Source organism: Arachis duranensis, chromosome 7, assembly GCF_000817695.3.
Source record: "Arachis duranensis cultivar V14167 chromosome 7, aradu.V14167.gnm2.J7QH, whole genome shotgun sequence".
Classification (NCBI taxonomy): Eukaryota; Viridiplantae; Streptophyta; class Magnoliopsida; order Fabales; family Fabaceae; genus Arachis; species Arachis duranensis.
In genome coordinates, this window is record NC_029778.3 from 14,050,044 (window position 1) to 14,063,301 (window position 13,258).

The following is a 13,258-nucleotide window of genomic DNA, read 5'->3' on the forward strand; positions in this document are numbered from 1 at the left end:
TCGAATCGGATCAGATTTTTTTAAAAATAGCATCCAATCCAAACTGCACCGCAAGTAAAATTAGTGTTCAGATTAGATGAGTTTTTGACTCAAAACCGATCCAAATCGCACCGCGAACACCCCTAGTTGAGAGCTAGCTGAGAGTGGTAAGTTGGAAAGAATGAGAAACTGAGAAAGGTGAAATAAGAGGTTAAGAGTTGAAGAAGGTGATAAAAAAAAAGTATTTTAAAATTTTATGAAATTTTTAATGGAATCAATAAAAGTGTTGCATATGTCATATATATGTTGCATGTAGAAATAAATAAATTTGCCAAAAATTCGAACATTCCATTCTTGATTATCAAGAAATTAGTAAACACTTTAGAATATGCTATACTACTTGATGTTTGGCATTTAATCAAGCCATTATACCCTTAATTATTAGGATACAGCTATTAGTCCATGGCCTTCTCTTATAAATAGATGTTCTAATCCGTAGTAATGACCATACTAATTCTATGGTAAACGCCAATTAAAAGAGAAAAAAAAAGCCTAAATCATCATTAGTAACGTCCCATAAAAGTGTTATGTCTATATCCGGTGGTGCAAGTAGTACCTCATCAGCAGCTATAACAGGTAACATGCATACGATCTCTTTTAATTATTATTATTACACTAAATTAAAGATATTGGGAATAAACTGATAGTGGATAAGAGTCAAATATGAAGTAGTGAATAATTTAAGACCGCACAACCATATAAGTTTACATATGTAATGTATATAATGTGTCCCAATTAAGTTCCAACGTATTAATATGCAATTTCAAAGTTTAATAATTGAATGAATAACAATGAGCATGATAACCTGTGTTTATGTACCCTGCAAGAATAACAGATTGCGACGAACTGGGTATTGTAGTGGCGGAAGAAGCGGAGCATGTAAGAGAACGCATTTTTTGGGGATCAGATAGTAAGTTTTCAGTTCATAATTGTTTTTGAAGAAAAGAGATCAACACATTAAGGTGGAGTATACAAAGAGATTGCTGTTCCCATATTATCCCTGAAAAATATCACTAATATCAACAACTACACTCCTTATATAACTATTGAACGATTATCAACCGCCTGGGCTGTTTTCATTTCAAAAGATAACTTCATTTTTTTTAACTAATATTTTAAAGAGCAATGCTATATGATAGTAAATATTATTATTTTTAGTAAGTAATAATTTGTATTCATTTATAGACATTTTGCATACAGAAAGTATATAATTTGTACTTTAAACTTATATTTACTAAAATTTGGTACACATGAATCAATACAGTTTGTATCCATATTTTCTAAAATTTGCACACATAAATGAGTAAAATTTATTTGTTAAAAAACAATTTAGTATTTGTACTAGTGAGTTTCTCTATTTTAAATCACGAAAAAATATTCAATCAATCGCTTCTTGTAATGCAAGAAAGCATTTTTATACAGCACATTTTTTTGCAGTTTTCAAATATTTATAAAAAGATGAAAACTCAGGTGAAGTCGACTTCACGTAAATTTGATATTTGAGAGTCGTTAGATGAAAATTTAGTCAAATCAGTCAAATTATCTAACCACTCTCAGATATTAACTTCACGTAAAGTCGACTGCACCTGAGTTTCTACCTTATAAAAACTCTGATATATGTGTTTTGAAATTTGCACAGGTGCATATAAAAGGCAGATATATAAGGCAGCGATTGCAGGGGATTGGAGTAAAGCTTTAAGATATAATATAACTGATCCTAGTCGGCTCTGTTCTGTTTTGACTAAGCAAGGAGACACAGCTCTTCACATTGCAGTGAGCATGGAACAAACCAGCTTTGTAGAAAACTTAATAGATCATATGAGTCTGGAAGACATGCAAATTCGCAAGGTAGATGGCAACACTGCCTTTTCTATGGCTTCCATTTCAGGGAACCTGCAAATTGCTAAATTACTACTTCACAAGAATCCAGGATTGGTTTGGATTAAAGGACACAAAAATATGCTTCCAATTGAATTGGCATGTTGGGCTAATCAGCCTCTTATGGTGAATTATTTGTTTGAAAATACTCGACTGGATTATTTGAACCGTCACTTATCCATTGAAGAAGACATTGTTAGGATGTTTTTCTTGGCACTTAACACCAGCAATTATAGTAAGTCAAACTCTCCTTCTTTCTTTCTTTCTTTTTTTTATGATATATATTTATGTAAACACAAAAGTGGCAATCCTGTGACATTATAGGTGTCGCATCTTCGTTGTTGGATATGTATTCCGAACTTGCCAGGGCTGAAAACAATGATGGACTAACTACATTGGAAGTCATTGCCAAATTGCGTGAGTTTTCTCAAATCTCAAATCTTAAATTTTTATTTTATTTTATTTTATTTATTAGTTGTTTTTGTATTAGCCTCGGAGGGTGATGGAGCTGGATATAGAGACATTGTGCGTATGGTATTTGAGCATATGGAAGGGGAGGAGTTTGAGTGTGCAAGAATTTCAGAAGCAATGTTTGATGCAGCAAAATTAGGAAACGACATGATTTTGGAATTTATGTTTGGATACAATGCAAATTTGTTGATGGAAGTGAATTCAAAGGGGCAAAGCTTACTTCACATAGCCATTCTAAATCGACGAGTAACTACATACCAATTAATATTGAGCAAGGGTGCATACACCAATGCTATTCTGCAATTCCTTGATTTTAAGGGAAACAATATTCTTCACTGTGCTGGAAAGCTTGCAGCTCCAGAAAGATTTGGAACACCTTGTCATTCTCTACTTCTCAGTGAGGAACGATGGTTTCAGGTCAATTTACACATTAATTATTCTTAACATCTTTCATTTTAGTAAACTTATCATTCATACAAGTTACTACATTTTTAGATGATTCTTCTAATTGCATTTTGAATAGGTTTAATTACTCTGTCTATAATTTCGCGAAATTTTCAATTAGATCCCTATATTTTTTTTCCTTTTAATTAGGTCCCTGTACCAAATTTCTTTTTTTCAATTGAGTCCCTATAATTTTTTTTTCTTTTATTTGGGTCCCTACACTAATTTTTTTTATTTGAGTCCCTGTACAATTAAGCCAATTACTATTAAAAATGACCTAATTGAAAAAAAAATTGGTGCAGAAACGTAATTAAAAGAAAAAAAAAGTATAAAGACCTAATTAAAAATTTTGAAAAACTATAGGAATCAACAAAACAATTAAACCTTATGAATATTTTTATTTTAAAAAGGTTTATTATATATTAAATATTAACTGCAATATTTTTGTATAATATTAACTCTCAAGACTTCTTATATACTAACATTTCTAATTGAGTAAGAGCAAAAAATTTGAATTGTTATTGTAGGAAAACATATATAAAAATATTAACTAATTGTTAATTAAAAAATGTTTTTCTTTTGAAAACTCTAACTAAATTAATTCTAAATAAAATCTTTTTAGGTATTCTAAGTGTAAATTATAAGGTGAAAACTCACCTTCAATTATTTTCATGTGAAGTTACTAGTTGAGAATCGTTAAACAATAATTTAATCAAATATGTCAAATCATTTAACATTTTTTTACTAATAACTTCGTACGAAGACAACTGCACGTGAATTTTATCCAAATTATAATTGCTGCACTAATTTATTAGTTGAATAACAAGTCATAAGGATATAAATTGGTTGATTGAGAGAGGAACTAAGAATGATTCAATCTAAACCAACTCGTTTTGATCTGAATTATACATAGGAAGTGGCAAGCATAGTTCCAGGTGCATTTAAAAGCATGAAAAATGTGAAAGGACGAACTCTAGAGGAAATATTTTATAAGAAACACAAAGAGCTTCATGAAAGAGCTATGTCAGAACAGAATGAAACAGCAAACAATTTTATGATTATTGTAACTCTTGTTACCACATTGGCTATAACTGCTGCTCTCACTATTCGGACCAACCCTGTTCAAGGACCAACTCCTATCTTTAAAGAGACCACATGGTACATCATATTCCTTCTATCAATCGTTGTTATAACAACCCTCCTTGTTTTTTCAATGCTCTTCTTCACTTCAGTTATACACAGCCCACGCAAGCAGAAAATGTTTGACCAGGTCAATGCTCGTCATCGGAAGATTGCAATTGGGTGTTTGTTTCTTTTTCTTTCTATAATCACCATTACTTTCACTGCTCTTTGTGCTGGTATTTTAATCTTCTCTTTCTTCCCCAAATGGATCTTTATTTTCATAATGGCACTTGCTTCTGTGCCACTCGTCTTCTCTTGTAAGATATATGATTTTGTTACCCCAATAAGTCTTTTGGTACATAAGAATGATCTTTTCTGAAGGCTCATTCCAATATAAGAAATTATTGAATAGTGACCAATTTTAAAATAAGGCCGTCAAACCAATGCCAAATCAAATTGGTCATTAGCGATCAATTCAGAGACTAACTGTTTTTGGTCGTGGAAAAAATCAATCGATCAAATTGTTCGTTAAAATCGGTCTCTATCCAAAAGTTTTTTGTCCAATTTGTTTGGATGGAAGATAGAAAATGAGAGGAAAGAAAATGAAAGGAAAGAAAATGAAAGAAAAAGTTGATTTTTTTTTATGTTGTTTGGATAAAGAGAAAATGAATGAAAAAAAAAATAGATGGAAATTTTTCTTGTGTTTGGATGAAAAGAAAAGTAAGAAGAGAAAAAATCATAACTAAGTGAAATTACATTAATACCATTCTTTATATTATATATAAATTATAATATACCAATATATTTAAATTATTTTTTTAATAAAAAAAATTATCCAAATTATATTTCAAAATTTTAACGTATTTTCTTCATTAAAAAAATTATTTTTTTGAATTTATTTTTATGAATTTATTCTTTTTTATTATGTCATAAATAAAAATATATATTATTCTTTTTAAAAATATATAAATAAATGATCCCGTAAAAGAATAATAAAAACTACTCATACTTTACATCATTAATCTCTTTAAGTATATTTAAAAAAAGTTTCACTAAATTGTATTTGCAAAATAAAATATTATCAAAAGTTGGTAGCATTTCTTTCCAAGTACGTACGACAAAAAATTATATACAATTTTTATAAACATATAATAAAATGCTAAAAAAGTAATAACCAAAAGAACTCCTAGAAAGTACTATTATATCATCAGACAACACTTTTCAAAAGGGTAATTTTTGATGGTCAGCGACCGCCTACTTCCAAAAAATCAATTCTACATAGCTTGAGCCATCTGTACCCATCTATTTCAAAAAAATAAAGTTTCTCCGAGTCAAAATTATTAACACAGGATCGATTTTTACTGGTACTAAGCAGTGTACTTGTTGTTCCAAACATCTTCAAGTTATGATTCCTGCACGAGCATATACAATAAAGACAAATTAATTCAAAGATCAGAGTTGATCATGATAATCTATTTTATCGATGTCTTTCTATTTAAACAACCAGTCAATCTCAAAGTATATATACATAAAGATCAATATTTCCAACAATGGTTAACATTAATAAAACAGAAAATGATAGAGTTCTTTAAATACATGAAGATATACCCATAGTATATGACACTCAGAAACCCATAATCAATTAATGAAAGCAATAACCTCAAATTAATCAGAAATTTAGGTGCGTATAAAAGTTATACCTGTAATGGTTAATGTTTTAAGAAAGTACCATATCTCCCAAGTGAACACCAGCAGCTGTCATGAAATGAAAAAGAGCATCCAATCGCATTTCAGGTGGGATCCCAAAAATCTGGCGCTTTTTCTGCTCATTTTCACATAAAAACTGATAACACTGCATCCGAGTTGAACCTATCAAACCCAAATCAGTCAACATATTCCATACATCTGATTCGCTATAAAGGCGATGCCTACTTTGTTGCATAATAGCCAACCCTTTTTCAGCAATTGCAACTTGCCTTTCAATTAACGAGACTTGCTTTTCGGCAACCGAAACTTGCCTTTCAGCCATAGAAGCTTGTCTCTCAGCTGATTCAACCTGCCTCTGAGCTACGTCATGTAGCTTACTAGATAGATAAGTACCCTCTTTGACAGCATCGGCCATGGTAGTAATTTCCAAAGCAACTTTCTCATATTGTGCCTCCAAAAAATCATTCATAGGAGACTTACGCTTTGTTCCTCTTGACGTCGAAGTCCCACATAATTGATTTGGTTGACTATGAGGAGCACTTGGTGAATCTAAATTAGCAGAAAACGTTGGCGTATCATGTCCCCTATTAACATCTATGTCAGAAAATTCAATATTTTGAAATGAGTCATTCAAATCAATGTGATCTCTATCAATTTCTTGAATCCTTTCTCGTTACGTAGCAGCCCCTTTATCAGTAGCTCTATCAGCTCCGAACAACTCCTTCAAAGTATCATAATGCTTAATTTGCATTTTTTTCCATTTTTCTGCTTGTGGTTTCTCCTACATAAACAAGTGTTGAAATTATTCGTTAACTAACTTCATCAATAGTATAAGTAATAAAAGCAAAGTTTAAGATACCTTAATAAAGTCTTGCCACACTTCCTCTTCAGATTCAAACTTTCTAGTTACATGATTCCATGCAAACCTACTTAAGTGATGAAATAAGTCATATGCCTCAGCAAAATGATCTTTCAATGTCTTCATTCTATTCTTTATGTGATTCTTTGTTATGTGAGGGCCTATTGCTATGCTCAAAGTCTTCACAACATTGGCATATGCTTCAGTTGTCCACGAGCCATCATGCCTATTACCTTTCGATGCTTCCTCTGCTAATGCATTTAGCAAAACTTCATCCATATCATCAGACCATCTTAAGTTGTCTTTCGAAGGTTGATTGGCTTCTGCTGTTTTATTTCCCTTATTCGGCATTATGTAACCTGTAACAATCCCATAAAAAATCCAATCAAACAATTCTGAGTGAAAACTATACATACATATATATCCATATTCACATATAAGAAACATAATCACCTATAATGATTGATACACATTCCACATTTCGAATGCAATGTTATCTCTTAACAACGATGCATGCCTATATTTCTCATCACATGGTTGATTTGATTGTGATCTATCTATGCTTTGTTCTTGTAGCAATTCTCGATCAACCACATCAATTATAGACTGATCAACATCGACATCCATTAAAAGTTATGCAGTATGCAACATGCAAAAAAATGTCTCGCATAGTTTCAAATGAATAATAAGGTTCTATGCCACCGGCTATAATTGGGAATCTTTTCTTTAAAACTCCAAAACATCTTTCGATGACATTTCTTAATGAAGAATGTCGGTGGTTGAATAATTCTTTGGGATTTTGTAGCTCACGTACTAAATACTCTTTCAAGTGATACCGAACACCTCTATATGGTGTTAGTATCCCAGGCTTTAGCATAAATTCAGCATCACCTAAATAGTATTTTCCTACACCAGTTACACACAAAAATTAAAGAATTGCATACTTTGACTATGAATTTAAGTTTATATAGACAATTTCGTAAATAACACTAGCACAGACCTTCGGATATTCGAAGTGGATGTTCCCTACTTAAAGCATCTTTTAAAATTCTTGAGTTAGAGGCAGTTCCTTCCCAACCAGACAAAACATAAGTAAATTTCATATCAAACCCACAGGCAGCAAAAACATTTTGTGTGGGGTGATCTTTTCTTCCCCGAAAACGAGGGGCTTCCGCCCTTGATACCTTCACACGGCTATGAGTTCCATCTATAGCTCCAATGCAGTCCTTGTTTGAAAAGTATATTGACATATTAACATAACAATTTTGTAATTATTTCATACACTATTTCATAAATGTCACTAACTAAATTGAAAGAGTTAGTACCTTAAAAAATGGATAGAATCGACTATTATTATGTATTTTATAAGGAACATCCTCACCAGATGGTTGCTTGAAGAACTCTCCCTCTAACGATAGAATAGCATGTAGGACATTGTAAAAGTGACGACTAATTGCCTCCCCTGAGCGGTGGAAAAGAAAGACATGGTTCTAGTTTTCACATTATGACCTATAATATGTAGGAATTTAGCGACTTGTTCTTCAACGGTAGAGCGAATTGAATCCTTTACTTTACCAGTTCCTCTTAACTTTTGACATAACTGCCTAAATGCTTCAGGACCCATACGTATGACATCTCGACATTTTTCAGACGTCAGTAACTATGTCATTAACTGTGTACGCCTATTTTCTCTTTTCAAATTTTTGTTATTAATTTGCCTAGGCTTATATTGTGATAAGAATTCCAAAGAATACAACGTATGCACCGTAACACATGAAAGAGATGTGACACAAATCTGTTGTCTCTTTTCTAAGTCTTCCCTAATAGGAGGTAAGATTTGTATCTGTTCAGGATGATACAGATTAGGGGTGTTCGCGGTGCGGTTTGGTTCGGTTTTTAAGAGAAAAGTCATCCGATCCAATCGTTTAATTGAACTGCGGTTCGGTTTGGTTCGGTTTTTTTATCGAGATCATCCGAACCAAACCAAACCAATTAAAATCGGTTTGGTTTGGTTCGGTTTGTTCGGTTTTTTCAATCAATTTAAAAAAAATACTACCATACTATTTCACAAAGTCATAACATTGAAATCGACAAACACAAATATACAATAGCCAACAAAGTCTTAATCAAATGAAATTTAACGACAAAAGAAATTTAAATATGACAATTAAAGAACTTTAAAAGTTCAATAGTCAATACAACTGAAAATAAATATAAATTTCCATCAAAAGATAGCCAAGTTATGGTGTCTTCTCCAACAAAACAGCTAAACTTCTTTACGTAAACCAACCTGAAATCAAAATGCAGTTACATAATAAGAACAATAGTAAATAATAGAAGTGTTTCCATCTTTGATTGCTACTGTACAACACAACTTGCTATCACTTGTCAACAGAAGTGTTTGTATCCCAGCAGTCTCAGCTTTTTGGTCAATAAAAATGTTGCCTCTTCATCATTTTCTACCTGTTTGTGACCATTTCTTGCATGTATAATGTCTACCAAAATTATCCTTTTATTCTTATAAGGACACATATATCATATATGCAATTTTACTAATGCAACTATAATTTTCAATAAAAGAAAAGTCACAGATTCAAAGAATTGACAATCCATCCCAATCTTATCAAGATATTCATATTCAAAAAAAATCACAGCAATTCATTTAAGGAAAGCTTTCCACTTTCAGCGTTTTCTTTTGTCAGTTTTTTTCCCTGTTATGAAGATCCACCATTCTCTCGTTTTAATATTCTTACCTAATTTTATTGAAATTCTTGTTTTATCAGTGAGAATGAAACATACAAAAACTAGAACCAAACTGGAAGACAACATACACTTTATTGGCATTATCTGCATCTGGCATTGGGAAGAGTGGTTCCATATCCCAATTTTGTGTATATAGTGTACCATCAACTATTGCCTTCATCTGGAAGAAAGTTAACGAGCCAGATAAGATTACAAAATCAAACTACCAAACAAAAATTATGTCACAAGCCAACTTTTTTCAACGGGTAACTGGCTAAAAGGAATAATGCATTAAAATATTTACTTCTTCCAAATTGCATTGAAGAAATAAAACTCACCTCTTTCATTACAGCTTGACATGCTGCCATTTGCTTTTCGTCTTTACAACGAGCAAAAGCTCTCTCACAATAGACACGCAAAGACTTGGGAAACATACCAGGCTGCAAGCAACAATAGTTTAATTACTTAATACATAAAAGTCATAACCATGACGTGTGGTAGCAGTTATAAGTTGTTATGAACCAAACATGCAGCAAACCAATTTCTAGGAAAATCAATCCTGCTCATTCAAAATGCACCAAAAACAAAGAACACCAGAAGAAGGCGCCTTTCCCTTTTAGCCTATTAGTAGTATTGTGAAACGGGCAAAAGTCAAGAAAGGGGAGCAAACGATAGTCACATGTGCGCACTTGCCTAGAACAAAATGAATTGACAATCCATCCCAATCTTATCAAGATATTCATATTCAAAGAAAACCACAGCAATGAGAAACAAATAAAACAATAACAAGTTAACAACAACCAGCAACAATGAATCACTGAACAATGATTATTCTACATTTCTACTCATATACTAACAACTAAACTCAAAACAGAGCTAAATAAACAAAATAAAAAAGAAAAATGAAAATAAACAAAAAATTATGAAAGAAGATTGCGATTCAAAAAACATTGATTCGAAGCTAGGGATTTTTTATTACCTGCTGCATGCTCTTGACTCAATTTAGGGTTTCTTGATTCCAATCAGGCAATCACAGTATCAATTTCAGTACCACTGGGAGCTACCGTTGACAACTCTCGAGGTGGTGGGCAGAACGGTCCCTCGCCACAGCTAGGAGGTGCAGAGAGCGAGGCTGTGAGACCTAGGGAGTAGGGAGATAAGGGCTAGGGTTGTTTCGGAGTAGGGCTTGGGGGAATGGCCGAATGGGGGTTACTGGGTTAGGTTTAGGTTTCGTTCATTTTGGGGGATTGTTTTTTTTTTTTACCGTACGGTTCGTGTGGGTGGCAGCGGGGGTGGTGCTGGCTCCGCGATGATGGTGTTGGCTGGTGCTGTCCGCGAGAAGATGCTTCGAGGAAAGGTTCGACGGTGCTGTGTGAAAGACTGGAAGGGTTCGACAGCGCTGAGAGGTGGTGAGAGGAAGGGGTTCGTCGGTGCAGGGAGGTGGTGGGAGGAAGGGGTTCACGCAGGTTGGGAGTGGGAGGTGCTGGCTGTTGGGAGAGTGGGAGTGGATTTTGAGAGTAGAGAGCGCAGAGTGAGAGAATTGACGGCTAGGTTAGTTCACGTTGTGGGGGGGGTGGAGGGAGGGTTGGTCTTGTTTGAGTTTTTTTTGAACCAGTTTGGTTCGGTTCGGTTAGGATTTTCAATGTCAAAACCGAAAACCGAACCGACCGAAAACCGAACCGAACCGCAATAAAAACAGCAAAACACAATTTTTTGGTTTTTTCGGTTTTCGATTTTTTCGGTTTTCTATTTTTTCGGTTCGGTCGATCGGTTTTGTTCGGTCCGGATCGGTTTTGAACACCCCTAATACAGATCAGCAGAAGAGAATTGATTAACTTGAAATCCTGAGTTAGGTATGACGTTTGTTTTGTCTCCTACTATCGCATCTTCGATATTCTCGCTATCCATCTATGAGAATATAATGTTTAGAGTGAACATATCAAAAATTGTAAATCACATGAAATATTAATCAATGCATTGGATAAACACCAAAATTTAGTGAACTTGGCAACTAAAAGTGTTTAATAATATAGTCATAAACTAATTTAACCGACCGATAAGAAATCATGTTATTTTTGTCCTAAACTAAAAAAACTCTATTTGCCTATTATTAAATTTATATTTTTTCGTACAAATTTGTATGCGCAAATATATTTATATTAATTATGTCATAAGAAATTTATTAAACGGATCAAAATTAATAAGTACATATACTACATAAACATGATAATCACATGCGTGGATATAATACAAATATGTATATATGTGTTTATTAAAGGCTCAAGGTACTAGTGGGGAAGTTCAATAAGGGAGGAAAAAGTTTAACAGCAAATATAATCTTAACACAAAACCTTCCAAGTCCTTCAATGACCTTGGACCAACTTCAAGCACTCTTTGCTGCTAAGGGACTCAATACTAGTAATGTAGTTGCACTCTCAGGTATAATAATGTAGCAATTACATTTTGACCAATAAATGATTAGCTTTTTACCACTACACTTAGTTTTTGATTTAACTGTAGTCTTCATGTTAATTCAGTTGATCACTACACTTGGTTGCAATTTAAGTATATAATTAAGAAATCAAATCAATACATAAAAGGAAACAAACAAAAAGAAAATTTAGAAAACAAACATGTATAAATGATACTGACAAAAGTTCTTCCTATGACATAAACAGTTGACAAATAAATTAGAAGAAGCAACTAATTGAAGATTATGAATAGCCAAAAAATTTTTTTGGAAACAATTAAGGTGAAGTGGAACAGACTCCACATGAACGTTAATGAAACCTAACAAATAAGGAATGGATTTATACAAGCAACAATGCAATCATTTGTCATTTAAAAGTGTTTATCGGAAATATGAGTGAACTAGTTATGCATATGTAACAAAGACACACATAATAATGTCCATTCACATGCTCAGAACTCAGACCTCTTAACTTTTTGATAAGGAGAGTTCAAATAGAAAGCTAATTCTATACAACCCTCAAGAAGATTCTTGTGTACAACATCGAGTCTTCACTTAGTAGTACACACACACACGCCTCCTCAGTTTCCACTCTTATACATGCCTCATATCATGGCCCTTGTCATAACACACCATGCAATCCACTTCTCACAAAGAAACAGCACACACAAAGTTAAATGGCATACTTCAGACCCATATTCACACCCATATGTGCTGTGATGATTTTTGCATTTTATTTTTGGAAAAAAACTACGATTACAACAGAAAAAGAACGCACCTCTGGCTTGAGAATGTAGGAATGAAGATGCGGTGGAGCTGTCCTGAAGATGATGAAGCTGCTGCAGCAATGCCGACGGCGTTAGGAAGCTATGGCGTCGCTGTTGAAGATGATGAAAAACAGGGAAGATGGAGATGGAGATACGTGTTTTCCTTTTCAGATTAGGGATTTTGATTTGTTATTAATAAAAGGGTATATATGTACTTTTACACATTTTTACACTTTCATCCCAGTTTTCTTCACAAGTTTGGGCAGAAAATTTTTAAGTGGGCCCCACATAGGCTTTTTTATTTTTGGTGCACGAAATTGTGAACAATATTTTTCACAACTCTCATAATCCCCGGTCATGAACCCCAAAAACTTGGTGGCTCAATACCATGGCATTACACAACTTCGCACAACTAACCAGCAAGTGCACTGGGTCGTCCAAGTAATAAACCTTACGCGAGTAAGGGTCGATCCCACGGAGATTGTTAGTATGAAGCAAGCTATGGTCATCTTGTAAATCTTAGTCAGGCAAACTCAAATGGATGTAGGTGATAAACGCATAAAAACATAAAGATAAAGATAGAGGTACTTATGTAATTCATTGGTAGGAACTTCAGATAAGCGCATGAAGATGCCTTCCCTTCCGTCTCTCTGCTTTCCTACTGTCTTCATCCAATCCTTCTTACTCCTTTCCATGGCAAGCTTATGTAGGGTTTCACCATTGTCAGTGGCTACCTCCCATCCTCTCAGTGAAAGCGAT

At 33.6% G+C, this 13,258-nt stretch overlaps 2 protein-coding genes across 2 annotated transcripts; one reads left to right on the forward strand and one right to left on the reverse strand.

The window, feature by feature from the left end:
• Positions 1-505: 505 nt before the first annotated feature.
• On the forward strand, positions 506-4,333 carry LOC110273951 (uncharacterized). The gene is made up of 6 exons (XM_021127497.2): positions 506-615; positions 875-949; positions 1,679-2,152; positions 2,242-2,334; positions 2,408-2,805; positions 3,746-4,333. The coding sequence occupies exons 1-6, from the start codon at positions 567-569 to the stop codon at positions 4,331-4,333; spliced, it is 1,677 nt and encodes a 558-aa protein (XP_020983156.1). The 5' UTR covers positions 506-566.
• A 4,250-nt stretch (positions 4,334-8,583) lies between these two features.
• On the reverse strand, positions 8,584-10,404 carry LOC127740721 (SAC3 family protein A-like). Its single transcript, XM_052252340.1, has 4 exons — positions 10,242-10,404; positions 9,601-9,702; positions 9,352-9,443; positions 8,584-8,810 (listed from the first exon to the last, which is right to left on the reverse strand). Exons 1-4 carry the CDS (start codon positions 10,248-10,250, stop codon positions 8,675-8,677), a joined length of 339 nt encoding a protein of 112 aa, XP_052108300.1. The 5' UTR covers positions 10,251-10,404; the 3' UTR covers positions 8,584-8,674.
• Positions 10,405-13,258: the final 2,854 nt, after the last annotated feature.

What these genes read in the sequence shown, in the direction of transcription:
- LOC127740721 (XM_052252340.1), bottom strand. An exon ending in GTCAAGCTGTAATGAAAGAG is followed by an intron (nt 9,444 to 9,600) that starts GTGAGTTTTATT and finishes ACTTTCTTCCAG; the next exon opens with ATGAAGGCAATAGTTGATGG. An exon ending in GCAGATAATGCCAATAAAGT is followed by an intron (nt 8,811 to 9,351) that starts GTATGTTGTCTT and finishes TTTTGATTTCAG; the next exon opens with GTTGGTTTACGTAAAGAAGT.
- LOC110273951 (XM_021127497.2), top strand. Translation starts at nt 567, where the DNA reads ATGTCTATATCCGGTGGTGCAAGTAGTACCTCATCAGCAGCTATAACA. An exon ending in CATTTTTTGGGGATCAGATA is followed by an intron (nt 950 to 1,678) that starts GTAAGTTTTCAG and finishes AAATTTGCACAG; the next exon opens with GTGCATATAAAAGGCAGATA. An exon ending in GGAAGTCATTGCCAAATTGC is followed by an intron (nt 2,335 to 2,407) that starts GTGAGTTTTCTC and finishes TTTTTGTATTAG; the next exon opens with CCTCGGAGGGTGATGGAGCT.